We start from the raw sequence: 18,114 nt of genomic DNA, 5'->3' as shown, positions 1-18,114 counted from the left end.
GCCTGTTGAGTAAACAGTGTGATTTACGACCAGAAACATCTCACAACTGCTGCTGGAGTGTGTCGCAATCACGTATACCACATTGGGGCCCACATACCGTGTGCACAAGTGGCATCGTTACTCAGCGTTCAGCAGCACGCTGAACTCGACACACTCAACGTTGATGTTCAACAGCGCAGTCCGTGTGCCAAAGGCAGTGCTATGAAAGCATATGTGAATGAAAGAACAATAAAGGAAGAGCAGCACAGTTTTGTGAATGAAGATGGGTCAAGCACATGCGAGTACATAACAGCTAGTCAAATATAATAATGTTGCAATGTAGCTGTGATGTAATTGTGAATTTAATTTGTTAATGGAGTAAGTAATTCATAGCCTTTAGATATAGGTATGATACAAAACTTTGTTACCACATGCAAACAAAATTCTGTATAATGTGGGGAAATCGTTAAGGATCACATACGGAGGGAGCAAGATTTGGAATCGAATTTAGCGATCCAAATATTCATCTTCTGTGGTTTTCTGAAATCGTTTAACGAGAGTCCTGGAATCATTCCACTGAAAAGCGCTCCACTGATTTCCTGCATACTAACTAAGGCTCAAAATTCAGTTGTACCAGACAAGAGCTCAAATAATTACTGAAAAGGCTAATAATTGGTACACAGTAAATATTTTCAGTGTTGATCTCAAAAAGTGTCATTTCCTGCAATTTCATACTAGCAAAGATGACCTTATGATACCACTAATTAACATTAACTGTCACACATCAAACAAAACACAGTGCACAAATTTCCTTGGGTCCCAACAGGATAACAAATGAAAATGAAGTCAATATATAGTTAAACTAATAAAAAAAACTTCAATTCCACATGTTTTGTTTTCAAATTTATGTATTTCTCATTGTGCTGACTTTGAAGATCAGAGTGCTAGCTCATTTTCACACTTTCATGCTGTCTTACCATCTGAGGCAACACAGCTAAAGTAAGGGCAGTATTTGTTCAGAAAAATCAAACTATTAGAATATTGTGTAGACTAGGTAATGGTCCACATGGTAAAGTGTTTTCAAAGTTAATGCAGTTCTTACATTCACTTCCCAGTACATTTACTCCTTACTATTATGTGTTTCTAAGTACATTTACTCCTTGCTATTATGTGTTGCTACTATAAACAGTCAATTTCAGTTGAGCCTTGGTCTACACAAGAAAGAAAAGTAATTTGCATGTAGAGTTTAGAGTTAAGAGTGGGGTACAGTATTCTGGGGCAAAGTTGCCATGAGAAATAAAGGAAGTAATTGGGAGTCCCTGCAAACACAAACTCAAATTAAAAACAAACCTCATTATTCACACCTGCTAATTATCTTATGGTCTCTGTTCACAGCTTTAAGATTCCCATTAACAGCATGAGAAGTAGCAAGTTAACTGTAAACAGAGCTCTGTACAGCATGGACGCTTTAATGTGGCAGTCAGCCACATCCATATACAAACAACAACCACAAGGGAAGAAGTAGTGCATGGGAACAAGCTCCATCTCCCTCTTGCTGGGCTAGTAGCCTACAGCCATGGTTTTTGCTTTTGTTAAGGCAGAACTGACACATATTGACAGCAATTGCTGACCGTTCTTTGGGCCATGAAAATCTTGCTTGAACTTAGTGATGGACCTAGAGTAACCTCTTCACTCATTTCAAAATAAGAATAAGAAAGAGCAACATACAACACACAAAGCATGCATTAAATGGTACCAAAATGGTTCACTGTGGTTGGAAGTGATATAAACAAGACAGTGTATGCCCAATCTCTATTGGTACCTTATGCAACCATAGTCCAAAACATCCCCCACATAAAACTGCTATGGTGAAGTGTCTGCAAAATATATAGGCAACTACTGGTCTATGATTAACATCAATTTGGTTGTGTACAGTTTGCCATAGTTTTCATAACAACAAATAGAAGGAAGTATGATGAGCAGTGGAAGAAAGCTCCAGCCAGCATACCAAATGCCATGGGGAGAGACTACCAAATGAAAAGGAATAGCTCAGGGAAGGAGGCTGGATGGAAAAGGAGTGAGGGGCTTCATCTCCATTTGCACTTTTTAACAAACATATAAATGAGTGGAAGTGACACATGAAGGCAACAAATACATGATGGTTTAGCGGAAGTGGTTCTTAAAGGCTTAGTGAAAGTGAGATAATGAATCTATTGCGTGATGGATTGGGTTTTGGTTGTACTCTCATTACAAAAGAAATAAACAGTCAAACAGCACGACATGATATTTACTTACATAATGACTACCACAAAGCTACTGTGATAGTTATGTTGTTCACAGTTATATTGACAGTGAATGAACTAGTACCTCACTAGTAGCTGTAACTTTACCAACTTCTACTGACTGAGAACCATTAGGGGAAAAAAACGTACTAGTGACAGAAAATACATTCCTGCAACTGGATCTGGAGACATTAACATTCTGGCCTACACAAGAAAGGAATGGAAGGAGAAGCACATCAGTAAGGTTTCGTATTTTCCATAGTTAACCTACAATCTGTTCTCTTTAGGTGAAGCCCTCAATAAAGGTATGACACATCAGTCAGACAATAAAATGTGTAAATTTTTAAAGGATTAAAGTGTTGTTGCAGAGGGAGAGAGACATCACAAACTGCTTAAAATGAAATTTAAGGTTATGTCAAGTACAAATGTGTACAAATGTTGCTGCTTGTGAACCCCTTTCTTTATGGCAAAAAAGGATGGCACTTCAGAACATAATGCAAGTGAAACACATTTTATCAAGCACCAGGGTAAATTTTTGAGATAATAAGTTCAGCATAAAGACTGCATTATTGGTAAAATGTGTAAACTCTCGTTTCCATGCAATGATACCAAATCAAAACAAATGGGTAAGCCTGTACATGCAGATTTGTGTAGTAAAATGCAAGAAGACTCTGTGAGTGGAATGACATATTTCTTGATGTTGAAGGATGGCTATAGTGGCTATAGTCACTGGAGAATGGTGTATTTCATCAAAAATAAATCAGACACAGCTGAATGTTTGCAAAATTTCTTTAAAGTGAGAGAGAAGCATTTTTACACAGGTATACAGGTAATGGATTCAAGTTATGTAACCAAGAGGTTAAGAATCTGACTTACCAGTGTGGCATTTTGCATCAGAAAAACAATGGGATACAGTCCACGGGAAAATGGAGTCTCTGAAAGGGAAAACAGAACTGTTGTCGAGTTAGTCACAACATGTTTGCATGCAAGTGGACTGCCAACAAAAATGTGGTAGGAGCTGTGAATTATGCAGTATTCCCACAACTGCACAGCAACACGTAAAGAAAGGGGAGTTGTGCCATGTGAGCTGTGGCTGGGGAGGAAACTTCCATGGAGGAAGCTTCCAGGTGCTGGAACCCTTGTTTCACAGCAGTTTTATGCAATTTTGGTCTCCAGCCAACGAACACAGATCCACGTATATTTAACAATCAGGAAACAAATAATCCATTAATCTAGCAGACAGTACATGTAGATGATGGTGTGATTGCTGCTAAGGATCCTGTTATCATTTAACTTCTTGTTGAGTGTGCTAAGGGAGACAATTTAACATTGCATCTAGAAAACTGGATACAAACTTAGGACTGCAGGCAGAACAGTTGGCCAGATGGTTCTATTTTTCTACATCAAGTGGCCTTTGCATGAAGAGTCTACACTGCATCAGGATAGAGGATCCTAACCCTGTAACAGTAACTGCAGACCATCATCATCAGACGTGTGCTGACATACATAAAAATGGATAGAAGGACATGTACAGTGTTCCTTAAAGGCAGATTGTGGGTAGTAGTCTGATGTATTTGTTGATAGAAACACAGCTGGACATTACTTTCGCAGTTAACAGTGACAGTCTGCATCTTTAGAAGACACTGAAAAACCATTGGAATGCTGTGAACAGGATCCTGAAATATGTTAAAAGCACTATGGACCATGGATTTTATTTTTCTTCAAAACAGGAAAAATCACAAGCTTACAGTGATGCAGGCTATGCTGATGATGTGGAAATTAGGAAATCCACAACCAGTACATTGTTAAAGGTTGGTGAATCCGCTATTACATGGGCTTCAACAAAGCAGAGAGTGGTTGTGCTTTCTACAACTGAGGTGGAATACTCTGCAGTCAGTCAGACAGTGAGAGAAATTGTTTGGGTGAAACGTTTGCTCACAGACTTGGCTTTGTTCAGCAACATAAAAACAATGCTGAACACTGACAATGTAAGCGATGTGAAATTTATTAAAAATCTAGAGTTTCATCAGAGAAGTATGCATATTGGCGTACATTATCATTTTTTGCACAATAAATACATGAAGAATGAGTTTGTAGTAGAACATATTCCATCCACAGTGAAGCAGGCTGATTTACTAACCAAGCCATTACCAAAGGCGGTGTTTCAGATGCAGATGAAGATGCTGAACATCTGAAGCATTCAGGATGTTCATGAGAGACTTCTGAATACTTAATAATACATCTGGGTCATCTCTAAGAGGAAGTGTTAAAAAACGTGCAAAAGAAAGACCAATTTATTTGTGATTTTCATTCCTGATGAGCTGTTGAGACCTAAGGAAAACTATATATTATTGCTTTTGTCTTTTGCTTCCTAGGATATGCTGGTGAGCCACTGCCAGTTAAATTAAACTTACGTAAGGAGTAGTCAAATGAAAACGATATTGAAGGAAAAAAGTAATAAACTGTTTATTATTTTAAAAGTAATAGCTACAACTGTGAATACATTCAGCCTATACCACTGTGAGACAAGATGGTCAGTGTCTTCACGGAAAAATGTTTGCAGTTGCCTACGGCACCATGACAGTATACAGGTGTGCACGTTTTCATCCAAAGGAAATCAATGGCCACCAACATATTTCCTTAGGGCTCAAAACACGTGAAAATCACATGGGGAATGATCAGGATTGTATAGAGAATGTGTTAGTGCTTCCCAGTGAAACGTCTAAACTGTAATTGAAACAACAGATACACCTGTTTGGAAAAGTCATGATGACCTTTTTCCTTTGACTGCAAGGGCTCACTGCCCATTGACTTTCTGGAATACAGTGAAACAATTAACACAAAGCGATACATACTTGTAAAAACTGAAGTGTGCCATCAAGTCCAAACACCCAGGAATGTTGATGGACAACTCCATTCCGTTGCAAGATAATGACCACCCACATGTTGCCGAGGTTGCTTCAACTACGCTGCATTCGTTTCACTGGGAAGATCTTACACATCCTCCAAACAGCCGCAATCTCTCCCCATGCAATTTCCATGTTTTTGAAGCCCTGAAGAAAGACAACTGTGGCTGTCAATTTGCTTCAAATAAACGGGAACACACCTGGGTGCAATCATGGTTCCATAGGCAACCGCAAACATTTTTCCGTGAAGTTAATGGCCATCTTCTCTCACAGTGGAATACAAATATTAACAGTTATGGCAATTACTTTTGAAATAATAAATAGTTTACTTACTTTTTTCCATCTGTCTGATTATCATCTGATTGCCACTGAGATCTTCCACAATAACTTCTTCAAAATGCTTTTAATATTATCATGGAAATGTGTGTTATAGTTTAATCTTTCCAAGTTTATCTCCTTTGCTTATAGCTCAAAGTAAAGCAAAGCAAAACAAAAAAGACATAATATATTCTGCAACTGCTACTGCTTTAGAGGCAGACCAGAATCTTACCTCTACTCACCAGTGCCAGTTATTAACATTTGTTGCATCTGCTCGTTGCTCAACAATCCAACGAGTGTCACCCTCACCCCACTTAGCCATTTCTGAGAATATACAATAACAATACAAAGATTAATATACAGAATACTTCATCTACAGACAAGAAGGCTCATTACACTGAAAAGCAAGTTACACAATCATGTAACATCAATTACAATCACAACTGGAAAGTAAAAGATGTCAACTCAATGAATGGGTCTTTCAATAAAATTTAGCAGATACAAACTGAAAGTCATTTATGTTATGCCAGAAGAGCATAACATAAAAAATTATGTAATTCTACAAGCTAAGTATAGCACAAGGTATGTTTGACACAGAAGAACATTCTAAGGTTTTAATTGAAGGATATATGCTAAAAAGTTGGAGAGGTAGAAATATTAAGTAATTATACACACTACAACTAATAAAAAGTAAGGGTCATTCCATGTAAGCTCACAGATACTCTGATGGATTTTAAAGTGACCCTTTCAGAATTTAGACATGTTTGGTACATGGATACCAACATGTCTTAAAGTAAAACTGACAAATAAGTGCTGTCATAATTCTAAAGATATTTGATAAATTCAGGTTTGAAGACTTATCTTTAGAGATTTACCACCTAGTAGTAAGTTAACCTACTTACCTCAATTTTTATGCACCTATTATGTAGACCACTAAGCTGATACAATGTATAAAAAGTAGGATACACTATTCAGATTTTTTATGAAAAATGTTGAAAAAAAAATCATCTTTTCCATGCTGTGCTTTAAATCAGTGATTTTTTAAAAAAAGCATAACTTTGAACAGAGAAATAGTACAGACCTCAACTTGTCAAATGTAACCCTTTAATCATAGTGTTCAGCATAAATAACAATGAAAAGAATTTTGCATTGCATTTAATAGTTCTTACCTTCACTTAAAGATGACTCCAACGAAACTGTGGAAAATCAAGGCAAATTTGAGAACTTCAGAGTCCTGGGGAGTGGGTGGGGGGAGAGGGGGGGGGGGGAGGGGAGGAGGTTGGTATGCAGAAAATTGAATCTCAACCTGATATTTAGCTTAAGTACTTACATGCCTGGTAGTAATTTTAGGTGCAAAGAAGAATATCCTAACTCACTCAGTTAACTGGCAAAGAAGAAAATTAAATTTCCACTCGCACATACCATCCATATCCAACACTACAGGAAATTAGTAAATAAATACTGAGTGTAATCTTTGGAAAATCGTTTCTAAAATATTTGTGGTTGACCTGCAGGTCAGAACTGTAACAGGTGAGAGCTGAAAATAATTATCAATCATTTTGCTTAAGGTATAAGCTGTATTTCAATGTTATCTTTCTTGGGTGTGAAGACTTACAAGAGACAATTTGGGTGCACAAATGTGGTAATGAAACCATATTCTGTGAATGTAAATTAAAAATGCAACTTCAATGAAGTAAAAGAAAAGATGAAGCAATAACGAGAGAAATAAATGATTTCCTATACATACAATTGTATATATCGATGTAAAAATTCTGCAAAGAACAGTTTCATAAACAAATTCAAGTATAAAGAAGGAAACTGTATTTTTAAAACTCTTCCACTTTGCATACAACATAGTTTTCCATAACTCCTTGACCAAAAACTTAACACTGAGATACAATTTATTCATAGTACTTACTGTCATATTTATACAACCGTGTACTGTGACTTCATAATTATGGCACATCTACTTTGTATAACACTGCAGAAGTCAACCCAAACTGAATCTTTTCTAATGGGCCATGAAAGGAATTGTGATTCAGCAGAAGATGTGCAATCAATCTCATTATCTTTAAATTCACGTGGCACCTGAGAAATGTGTCCTCTGTATCAGTTTTAATCGTGTTTGAACACCAGACAGTGCCACAATTGCATTTGCTTCAGCAAAGCATTTTCACAAGTTGCCACAACAACAGTTGTCCTATTTGCATGTGATGAAATTTTTTTCATTAGAAAGGTATTACAAATGCATGGTGCGATCATGTTCCTGGACCATCCCTCACTGAATTGTATCTGTGTTCCAAGAAACCATCATTACCATTTGATCTCCTGAGAAGAAACAGACAAGTTAATATCCGGTATATCGTGGCGTATTCTGTGTACAACTCTTTAAGATTAGCTAAAAGAAGTTTTTGCTGAATGTGAACCTTCTTGTCATCTACCATGATGAAAACATGATCTTTCCTTCGTATACAAAGTCTACACAAACTTCCATTTTCATTTGTTTCACAGTTTCAGGTAACATCTTTTGACCAATCATGTGTTCCAGAGAAGCAATCACATCACTATTATCTTGAACTTTTTTTGCTGTACGTACCATCTGCTCTGTGACACCAAAAGTAGCTGCTGCTCTGACAATGCTTCATTAAGGTGAAGTAACAGTTAAAACTTTAATCTGTTCACTGTGAGCTGAAATCCTACATTTTCAAGTGAGGAGCTCCAAGCTCCATTACACTGGAAAAATGTCTGCACTGTTCACACGGGCACCCACAAAATACAAGGTTTTAATTTGTTCTTTGTCTCTTTGCACGAAAACAAATGGTATTAAGGTTTCTAGAAACACAGGTACAATTCAATGAGGAATGATCCAGGAACATGATCATACCATGCATTTCTAATAACTGCTACTAACATCTTTCTAATGAAGAGACTTTAGACACATGCAAATAGGACCACTGTTGTTATGGCAGCTTGTGAAAATGTTTTGTAGAAACAGATGCAAATGGGGTAGTGTATGGCATTCAAACATGACGAAAAATGGTACACAGGACTCATTTCTCAGGTATCACATAAATTTGAAGATGAGGTTAATTCCACACCTTCTGTTGAACCACTATTCCTTTCATGACCCAGTAAGAAAGAAGGTGTTGGCATCCCCTTTTGCAGTGTTATATGTAAAGTGAATGTCCCATAATTACAAAGCCACATTGCACGGTTGTATAAATGTGACAATAAGTACTATGAAAAAATTGTATCTCACTGTTAAGTTCACATAATACATTTTTTGATCAAGGTGTTAAGGAAAACTATGTTGTATGCAAGGTGGAAGAGTCTTAAAAAAATTTCCTTCTTTATACTTGAATTTGTTTATGAAACTGCTATTTGCAGAATTTTTATGTTGATATGTACAGTTATATGTATAAGAAATTATTTATTTCTCTCATTGTTGCTTGCCTATTTACTTTAAGTTCACTGAAGTTGCCTTTTTATATTATATTATCAGAATAAGAATTTAGTACCACATTTGTGGACCCAAATTGTCCCTTGTAAGTCTTTACACTCAAAAAACATAACAGTGAAATACAGATTATACCTTAAGTAAAATGACTGATAATTGTTATTGGCTCTAACCCGCAGATCAACCACAAATATTTTAGGAACAATTTTTCAAAGAATACACTCAGTTTTTATTTACCAGTAGTGTTGGATGTGGATGGTGTATGTGAGTGGCATTTTCATTTTATTCTTTGCCAATTAACAAAGTGAGTTAGGATATTCTTCTTTGCCATGCATGAAAGCATTTACGCAAACAATCAGGTCGAGGTTCAATTTTCTGTGTACCATCCCCCCCCCCCCCCCCACACACACACACAGGACTCTTAAGCTCTCAAATTTGATTTGCTTTTCCATTGGAGTCATCTTTTAAGTGAAGGTAAGAACTATTAATTGTAATGCCAAATGCTTTTCATTGTTATTTATATTTAATGCTACGTCTACAGGGTTACAGTGCACAAGCTGAGGTCTGTACTGTTTCCCTGTACAAAGTAACATTTTATTTTTCATCATTTTTCATAAAAAAATTGTACTTTTTTATACCTTGTACCAACCTAGTGGCGTACATACTGGATGGATAAAAAAAATGAGGTCTATTGTTACCGAATAGTAGGTCCCTGAAAATACCGAAATTGGTGCCTGACTAATGACACGAAATTGGTGCCTGACTAATGACACACTTGAGCTTTAAAACATGAATTAACCATAAATCTTTATAGTGTTACGGCAGCGCTATTTGTCAGTTTTGCTATTAAGACACGTACGTATCCATGCACCAAATACGACTAAGTTCTGAAATAGTCACCTTATCACCCTTTGTGAGATTACACGAAATGACCTGTGAGCATGGATGTCTGCTACGTGAATCTACAATGTACCAGTACGGAATGACTGAAGTGCGAAACTGACACGGGTTGATAAAAGCATGAGGATGAAAATTTTAGTTAGTTACTAAAGTCATTTTCCTCAATTACATCTTATTGTAGTATTTCTGGAATTAAATTACTGGCAAGTTAATCAGATACGGCTACAGTACTGGTACATCAGCTGGTTCATGGCTCACAAGCGTGACTTTTTTTCATTACGTGCAGCCACAATTTATGTTTTGTGTAGATGTACACTTACAATACAACACGCAATGTTCTACGTGGGAACTTAAACTTCGCACACAGACTCCCTCGTCCTCAGATCTGATCGCTAACATTCGTCAGTAATCGGGAAACTTCGTACGGTATTGATTTCCTGAAGTTCGTTGCCAGCTGTGCAGCGTACTGTTAGCCGGCGTTAACTGCATTGTCGTCTGCTTTGTCGGTTATCTGTACTGCAGTTGTCTGTCTTTTGTTGCATTATTTTCATTGTAATTTTTTCGAAAATGAATGGTGATCCTGATGAAGCCGGTTTTCAGGAACCCGCGGAAGCTCAAGACACAGATTTATATTACCTGCACTGCACACTTCCAGTATATGAAAGCCGTGTTTGTTAACCCCCTGCACTTCGTGACCCAAAGCTCTGTGCAGCCCACGCTAGCGAGGTGCCAAGTTACAGTTCGAGAGTAATATTCGCCTATAATTTAAATTAAAAACCGTGTTTGTTACACCCTGCACTTCGTGACCCAAAGCTCTGTGCAGCCCACGCCAGTGAGGTGCCCGGTTACAGTTCGCGAGTAATATTCGCCTATAATTTAAATTTATTTGTCCTCCCAGTTTCGCTACCTATTAGATGCATTTGCAAAATGAAACAACAGAAGAAACGAAAGCACTTAAACTACAGATGCTAAAATTGGTGCAAACTTATTTGGTTAACATCAGATATTGACTGGGATGTTGCCTAAAACAAGAGCGCCATTCGTTCGGCCTAAAGCTGACAATACTACTCATCCATTCAGTATTTCCTTTTTAATGACCTGCCATCTGATCAATACGTTCCACTAGCACTTCCAGCGAGCTATTCCCACCCCTCTGCCTCACAATGTAAACTGCTGTTTGTTCTCAGTGCTCCCAACGGTTATAATGCGATATCCATGGATAGTGGAAACATCATCAAATTGTCTCGTGATTCAAAATCGATGACGTCAGGACCAATCAGACAACAACTTCAGAATGATGTCACATATTTTTGCATCAACTTTATTGTAGCGTTTAGTCACTAGAGGCAGTTCCGTTGGTTTTACGAGTAGCTCTCCAGCTATGGTAATCTTGTCGTCCTACCGTCACGGCTAATACTAAAGCCCCGACGTTATTCCCGAATACTTGCTTGTGTGCTTGGTATTTTCGAGAGCGTCAGATGAAAAATCAAGTTTCTGCTTTCTTAGTCCTGTAAACATCTGTTGAAGTACCACTCTCTTATATTTGCTGTAACAAAAATTATTTTTGTTTTAAATTCTAACAATACGCAGCCTTATTTCTGATTGTCATTCATAAGCTATGACTGAAGAATGTTTGTTTGATGCCAAAATATTGAAGCAAGGGAGGTAACATGTGACAATAAGGAGACACGTTCATTTTAATCCATCGGGGTCCGCAAGGCCTGTCATCAGGTGGAATCTCGTAATTTAAAAAAAAAAAAAAAAAAAAAAAAAACTGTGGCTATGTACCTGCTTGTCACACTGTTCACAGGAAACTTCTCCACAGCGTCTGTTTAGGTACTGGTCTACAGTCATGTTGGGCGTGAATCTTCTATGAGCTATGGTGACACAGTCTCCCATCTTTCCTCTGTTCTTCCGCACACATAGAGCTGCACATTCAATTACAAGTACACTCATCTCAGACAAAAAATAAGTGTTTTACTGCTTTTTGAAAATCAGCCTGTACAGGTTGAATTAGGGGATAACAATTTTTCAGAAAATATTTCGTCATATTAAAAAATTTTAAAGGTAAATCTGTGTAAAATGGTGTTTAACTTCTCACTTAGATATAAAGAATTATGCGCCATGGAATGGCAGTTTATATGGAAATAATACCACAAAAGCTTAAAAGGCATGATTAACAGACACCTTGGATTTCAGCTATCAGAATCGCTTTTTGATCAGAAGTTCACTCTGTGATCTCAATTAGTGAGAAAAGTTTTGGAAGGTGTTGCAGTTTGTTAGTTTGTAAACAGCTTAAAAACTCGACTAAAGAAAAACAAAACAAAAAGGCTATACTGACCACACAGTTTATGCGAGCGAAGTGACGTTCGCTAATCTGGTTTTACGTAAGTAGAATAAGAAACTTTTTAAAGAAATGTACAGCACTTACAATGTCCTCGTTCCAGAATGGCAGAGTTATAACTATGGATCCAGATAGTAACATAGGAAAATGAATACAGAATTACTGTTGGCTTATGAGAGACAATGTAGCAGATCATCTAAAAGCACACAGACATAAAATCTAATCATATACGTATGACATTATAAAACGGAAGGCATGAGAAACTAAATGTACTATTTAGTAATTACATCTCTCTTGCTGCAGTAATACATGTATTGTACAAAGACTAACAAACGTAAGGTATAAAAATCGCTAAAATGAAGTTGTACACCAGACAACCACAAGAACATGACGTCTAGGGATATGCAGGATTAGTAAAAGAAGGAAGTAAAGATAGCTAGATAGAGGCTGTGGTGCTCTATTTTTTATTGCAGTCATCATTGTTGGTTTATATAATTAATCCCCATCCCCCACCCTTTTTTCGTTTTTTCGTGAGGCCTACGCCTATCTGAGCTCTTTTCTGAAATTTTATTTCAAATTTTGTAGCTTCATTGTTAATACACTTTGGTCCACAGTTGCTATACCGTCTAGATTCACAAACAAAGTCAATATTTCCTCATATTTAAGTAAGTCAACAAAAAATTCTGTGACTGGTATCGGTCAATGAAAAATCTTTTCATATTCTTCGTTGCTACATACCCAAAATGGTATATTACTTTAGAAAAACCTGTATTTCGCTGTCTTTCATTTTCTATGGAGACATCTGCATCTTCCTTTATAATCTGCGAAACACCGTAAATTGGGTAGATAGGGACACTTTTTACTGAACGATAAATCAAATTCTGTTCCTCTTCCGCGCACAAATGAAGCGCGGGAAAATTATTTTCTCTACTACGGGGTGAATAAGAAGGCCGCTGAAGAATACTTGCAGTTTCTGTACTAAGGACGAGTCTTGGAGTTTTCCGAGTACATTCTTGCGAGATGCACTCCGTCTGCTTCGATTTCTGCCTGTTAAGATTTACATTCGCTCGCCAGTCAAATGATCCGCGACTCTGGCATTATCATTATGTTCAGACCACATAACCGTTCCTCGCTCAGTGTACAATGTAAATATTTTTTTAAAGGTTTTCAGCTTGGAAAAAGAACGCTCTGTTTTTGCATCAACCACGGATTATTTTCAATATTCTACTATAGGACTGTTGTGCGGGCGTCCCGGTAACTCGTTATCAGGTCGGCTGACTCTTTTATGTCGGACAGTTTCGGTATTTGTGCTTTAAATTAAATTCTTCTCAACTGTTTTGGAAACAGAAGGAAAATTTCACGAGGCTCTGTCATTCAAAAACTTCAATGCTATACGTTTTCGACCTTCGTCTCGTGCGGTAGATACAAAGGCGAATCTAAGGAGAGTGACGGGGAGGGGGGTTATGGGGGTGTAGCCCCGCCTCGAACTACACCTCTTTCTTCTTAAACTAAAAAATGATTAAGAACGTTTAGCAACATAGCTTTCAGACGGGCTCGAAAATTTTCTCGCGATTGCAGCTGGTATTATAACAGTTTAAGAAGAAACCTTCCTTGACACTAGATAATTCGGAGACAGCTTGTGATACAAAATATCTATGATTTCAGCCCCTTCCAGATCAAAATCCTGGATTCGACTGTGGGTAGATACAAAAATATGTTGTATTGCGCAGTATGGGTCTATAACTTATTTCGTTAATTAAAACACGGTATTTAATTGCGAATAAATAATGTCAGTCACTGTGTAAATAAACTGTCATTCTGAGTCTAGTTAAAGGTTCTATACGTCCATACTCCCCAGTTTTCAAGGCCTTAGGTACTATACTGATTCTTTCTAGCACTTTTGAACAACACTATGTTCCTTACTCCTCCTACTCGTAACAATTACGTTTTTCAGGTCCTTAAGAACGTCAGTGTATTTTTTTTATAATTTATAGTTGTCATTTATGTTACTTTAGGCTTCAGGCCTTCAGCATTAACTTGGAAGCACTCACGGATCAAGTTTTTAAATCCTTACGGCAAAAATATTTCTCTATGTTGTCACCTGTCACGGATGTTTGAGTCTTACTTCAGAATGATCTTTGATCTAGTCTGTGGCATACCTAGGGTAACTGGGGGCCCAGGGCATCTTTTTCAAAAAAATTATGGTCACTTAGGCCGTTTACTCGTCTATTGAGATCAAAATGACTTTACAGTGAAGTAAAAGGTACACATTTTAAAAACTCTTTTTTGTATCATACAATTCAAAACACGAAACAACACACCGTCCAAATTCGTTGTTTGCAACAATATCGCGAATCGTTTCTCGTTGACGATCAGTGTTGGCTGTAGCAAACAAGACGACAAACGTAAAACGAACTCTATAATGTCATACAATGAAGGCTTTCACGACCGATGTCTTAGCTACTGGTGGGTCTTCCGGGCTGTATTGTCGTGGCGCTGACGTTTTTCTGTTCCTAACGTTCTACGGAAAGGTCACGCAAACAGCCAAGTATTTGCATAAGCGCTACAACCAACGCCCACAACAAAAGATGGATATCATTAAAAATCTTATCAACAGAACCAAAAGAATTTACAAGCCGGAGTACCTATACGCCGAATTAAAAATCTAAAACAGGCTATTGTGAAAAACGGTTATTCGCGAAAAGACGTAAATACAGTTCGACCAAATAACTGTATGTCGAATGATAAGGATAAGACAACGATGGAAGAACACAGTTTCTCTCCTTTTTTTTAAAAAAGTAACTGATCGGACCGGAAATATTTTACAGAAACATAACATCAGACAATTTTTAGACAGCCTAACAAAATATGCCACGTACCCGCTGGGATAAAGGCACTGCTATGTTAGGGTGTCAATTCGTCCCGTTTTTCCCCGGACAGTCCCGTTTTTTACCAAAATGTCCCGCTGTCCCGAAAGTTTTTTTGGGGACGCTCAAATGTCCCGTATTTTTATGATTCCACTTGGCTAGAGTATTTTACGCTACTGGTTGTTTGACTTGCTATTAACTGCTCAATTATTTACGCTAGGAAGCGTGTGATGACTTTCAGCATACCCCAAACATGTACCGAACTGTCAACAATCGCAAGTAATTTTAAACGCACTATAGGTTACGAATAACAACGAAGATTCTTCTCTTCTAAATCGATCCGCTGAATCCGTCCTTTCGGTCCACTAATACTTGCTCTCTGGCTTTCATCACCTCACTGTTAATGTTTTTCACTGTGCAATCACTGTTTCATTATGCCAAAACGAAAGTGTAATTTTAACAGCAATATAAAAAGCAAGTTTCCTTTTATCACTGGTAGTGGAGAAACTGTAGAGTGTACGTTGTGCAGGTCAAAATTTGCTATTGATCATGGTGTAAGGTCTGACATTGTGAATGACATTAAGACTAAGAAACATCGCATGAGTGAGCAAACAAAAAGAGCAAACAAATGCGTGAGTGACTACTATGTAAACTAAAAATCAGTAGCAGAAATGGATAGGCACTTGGCAGCACAAGAAGCTACGTTTGCATACCACAGTGCAATGCATAACCATAGCTTTAAGTCAATGGACTGTACTACAGCAGTTGTTAAAAAACTTTTTAATCCTAAATTCACATGTGGACACACAAAATGTAATGCAATCATTTCAAATGTCATTGCACAATATGCAGCTCCCCAGATTTTAAATGAATGAAAAGTGCTCGATTCATTTCTGTAATGTTTGATACATCGAATCATCTGGATTTGAAGTTGGTTCCTCTCCTTATCAGGTACTTTCGTCCTGAAAATGGCATCACGGTGAAAGTGCTCGAATTGCTTAATTTTGCTGGAAAAACTTCAGATTTACTTCAGAATTATGTGCTGGAGGTTTTAAAGAAATATGATCTTGAGGGAAAGGTGATTGTAGTTTCTGCAGACAACACTAACACCATTTTTGGTGGCAAGCAGGGGAAAGGAAAAAAACAATTTGCTCTATAAACTGCAACAGAACACAGTGAATAATATAGTAAGTGTTGGCTGTCCCGCACATGTGGAGCACAATTCCTTACAAACTGGCTCAGATTGCCTACCCATCGACTGCCACTTAATTGTAAACAAAATCTACCAGGATTTCCACATATATACAGTAAGGGTTGAATCTCTGAAGTAATTCTGTAAGTTTACCGAAACTGTACACAAAACTGTACTTGGGCACAGCAGGACAAGGTGGCTATCTCTGCTACCAGCATTGGAAAGAATTGTAGAGATATTTCCTGCTTTGAAATCATATTTCATTTCCCTTCATAAGTGTCCTGTTATCCGTACACAATTCTTTGATAACCTTGTGTCTATTGTTCTTCTACATTTTCTTGCTAGCCAGCTAAAACCTTTCTCCACAACAATTAAATGTATTGAGAAACAAGAAATCACAATAGTGGAAGTTTATCAAGAAATAAATAATTGGGCAAATTGGAATGTAGAAAATCTGAAAGATTTCCCACATCCTTTGTACATGAGACTCTAAGAAAGCTGGAAGAAGAGGGTGAAATTACTGTAGAACAATTTCATATTTATGCTGACATCTTCTATGACACTTGCACTGAGTATATTAAAGAATGGTGTTTACCATTTCTCACGCCTTTTAAAGCATTTGACTGGGTTAATACTGAAAAGGATCAGCGACAGTAAAGGATATTCAGGACTGATGTGTTTTTGTTAAAAGTATTGTACCAAATTTTCCTGTTGACGAAGACGAACTGTTTGATGAATTTTCATGTGCACAGAACTTCATGAAAACTGAAGAAGGAGACAAAGAACGTGGTCTAAAATATTTGCTTATTTCTAAAGTAAAAACATTAACATGAAAAACATGATTCATTTGGTGGAGTTTTGTCTGGCGATTCCTGGGTCAAATGCTGCTGTGTAACGTGTGCTTTCGTTACTGAACTCTTTGTGGTCAGATGAAAAAGCCAGAATGAAAGTTGAAACAGTGAGGGCCTTGCTCATTGTCAAAACACACTTTAATGGTGTGTCGTGTACTGACTTTAATGATACAATTTCAAATGAATATGCACTTCTTGATAAAGTACATAAAAGTGAAAAGTACGGTGATAGTGTGGCAGAATAATTGTAAAAAGTTATTTGGGGGTCATCTGAATGCACGTTTTAAAGGTAAACTTGTATATGTATTAAATTAGTCTATACAATATTTATGTCCCGTTTTTTTTTTCTTCATTGTCCCAGGTTTTTCTCTAATTTATTTTAAATGTCCCCTTTTTCAATGAAAATGAAATGGACACTCTATGCTATGTCGGCGTACAAAGTATAGTAAATTCCCTCTATGTCTGATATGTCTGCATTGGAACAACCAAAAAGACGTGAATACACTACTGAATGAATATAAAAGTCTTTGCAGACTAGGATGCGGAAAAAAATATTTCGTTAATCACTGTTTCTACTAGGGTGGTGCATAAGTTCTTAGCGTTTTGTTTTGCACGTTGGTATTCCGGTTGCAATGGGTTTATTTATCGAGTATCATATTTTATTTGTGGTTCACTGTTGCTATTTGAGTTTACATATTGTCATTTTGTCATTTGGAGATAATTAGTTGAGTTGTGGACGCTAGAAAATGGCGTGCTAAGTGGAGAAATCGTAACATTTCCGACGTTTTCTTCTGTTTGAGTTCAGTAGAGGGGTGATAGCAGCGGAGGCAGTCAGAAACATAAGCGCCTTGTATGGGGTTAATGCCACTGGTCAGAGTACGACAAAAAATGTTTTTCCCGTTTTAAGGAGAATCGTTTTAACGTTAGTGACTCTACACGTTCAGGAAGAACTTCGGGTTTCATGAAGATCATTGCAACACATTAATCCACAATGACTCACGTCAGTGTACTCGAGAAC

The 18,114-nt window shown here is 37.4% G+C and overlaps 1 protein-coding gene across 3 annotated transcripts in view; it reads right to left on the bottom strand.

Moving 5' to 3' along the window:
- LOC124795494 (activator of 90 kDa heat shock protein ATPase homolog 1-like) overlaps positions 1-10,264 on the bottom strand; it is a 97,020-nt gene extending 86,756 nt beyond the window's left edge. The window contains exons 1-2 of one of the 3 annotated variants that reach the window (XM_047259541.1): positions 10,163-10,264; positions 5,728-5,809 (exon numbers count right to left, since the gene is read on the bottom strand). In XM_047259541.1, coding sequence (XP_047115497.1) covers positions 5,728-5,807 — 80 coding nt within the window. In that variant the 5' untranslated portion in view covers positions 5,808-5,809; positions 10,163-10,264. Of the gene's footprint in view, positions 1-5,717; positions 5,810-6,201; positions 6,282-10,162 lie in introns of those variants that run through there. The other 2 variants (XM_047259543.1, XM_047259542.1) reach the window with 2 other exon arrangements.
- Positions 10,265-18,114: the final 7,850 nt, after the last annotated feature.

The sequence above is a fragment of the Schistocerca piceifrons genome, chromosome 4, assembly GCF_021461385.2.
Source record: "Schistocerca piceifrons isolate TAMUIC-IGC-003096 chromosome 4, iqSchPice1.1, whole genome shotgun sequence".
Classification (NCBI taxonomy): domain Eukaryota; kingdom Metazoa; phylum Arthropoda; class Insecta; order Orthoptera; family Acrididae; genus Schistocerca; species Schistocerca piceifrons.
This window is presented reverse-complemented; position numbering and strand designations above follow the sequence as displayed.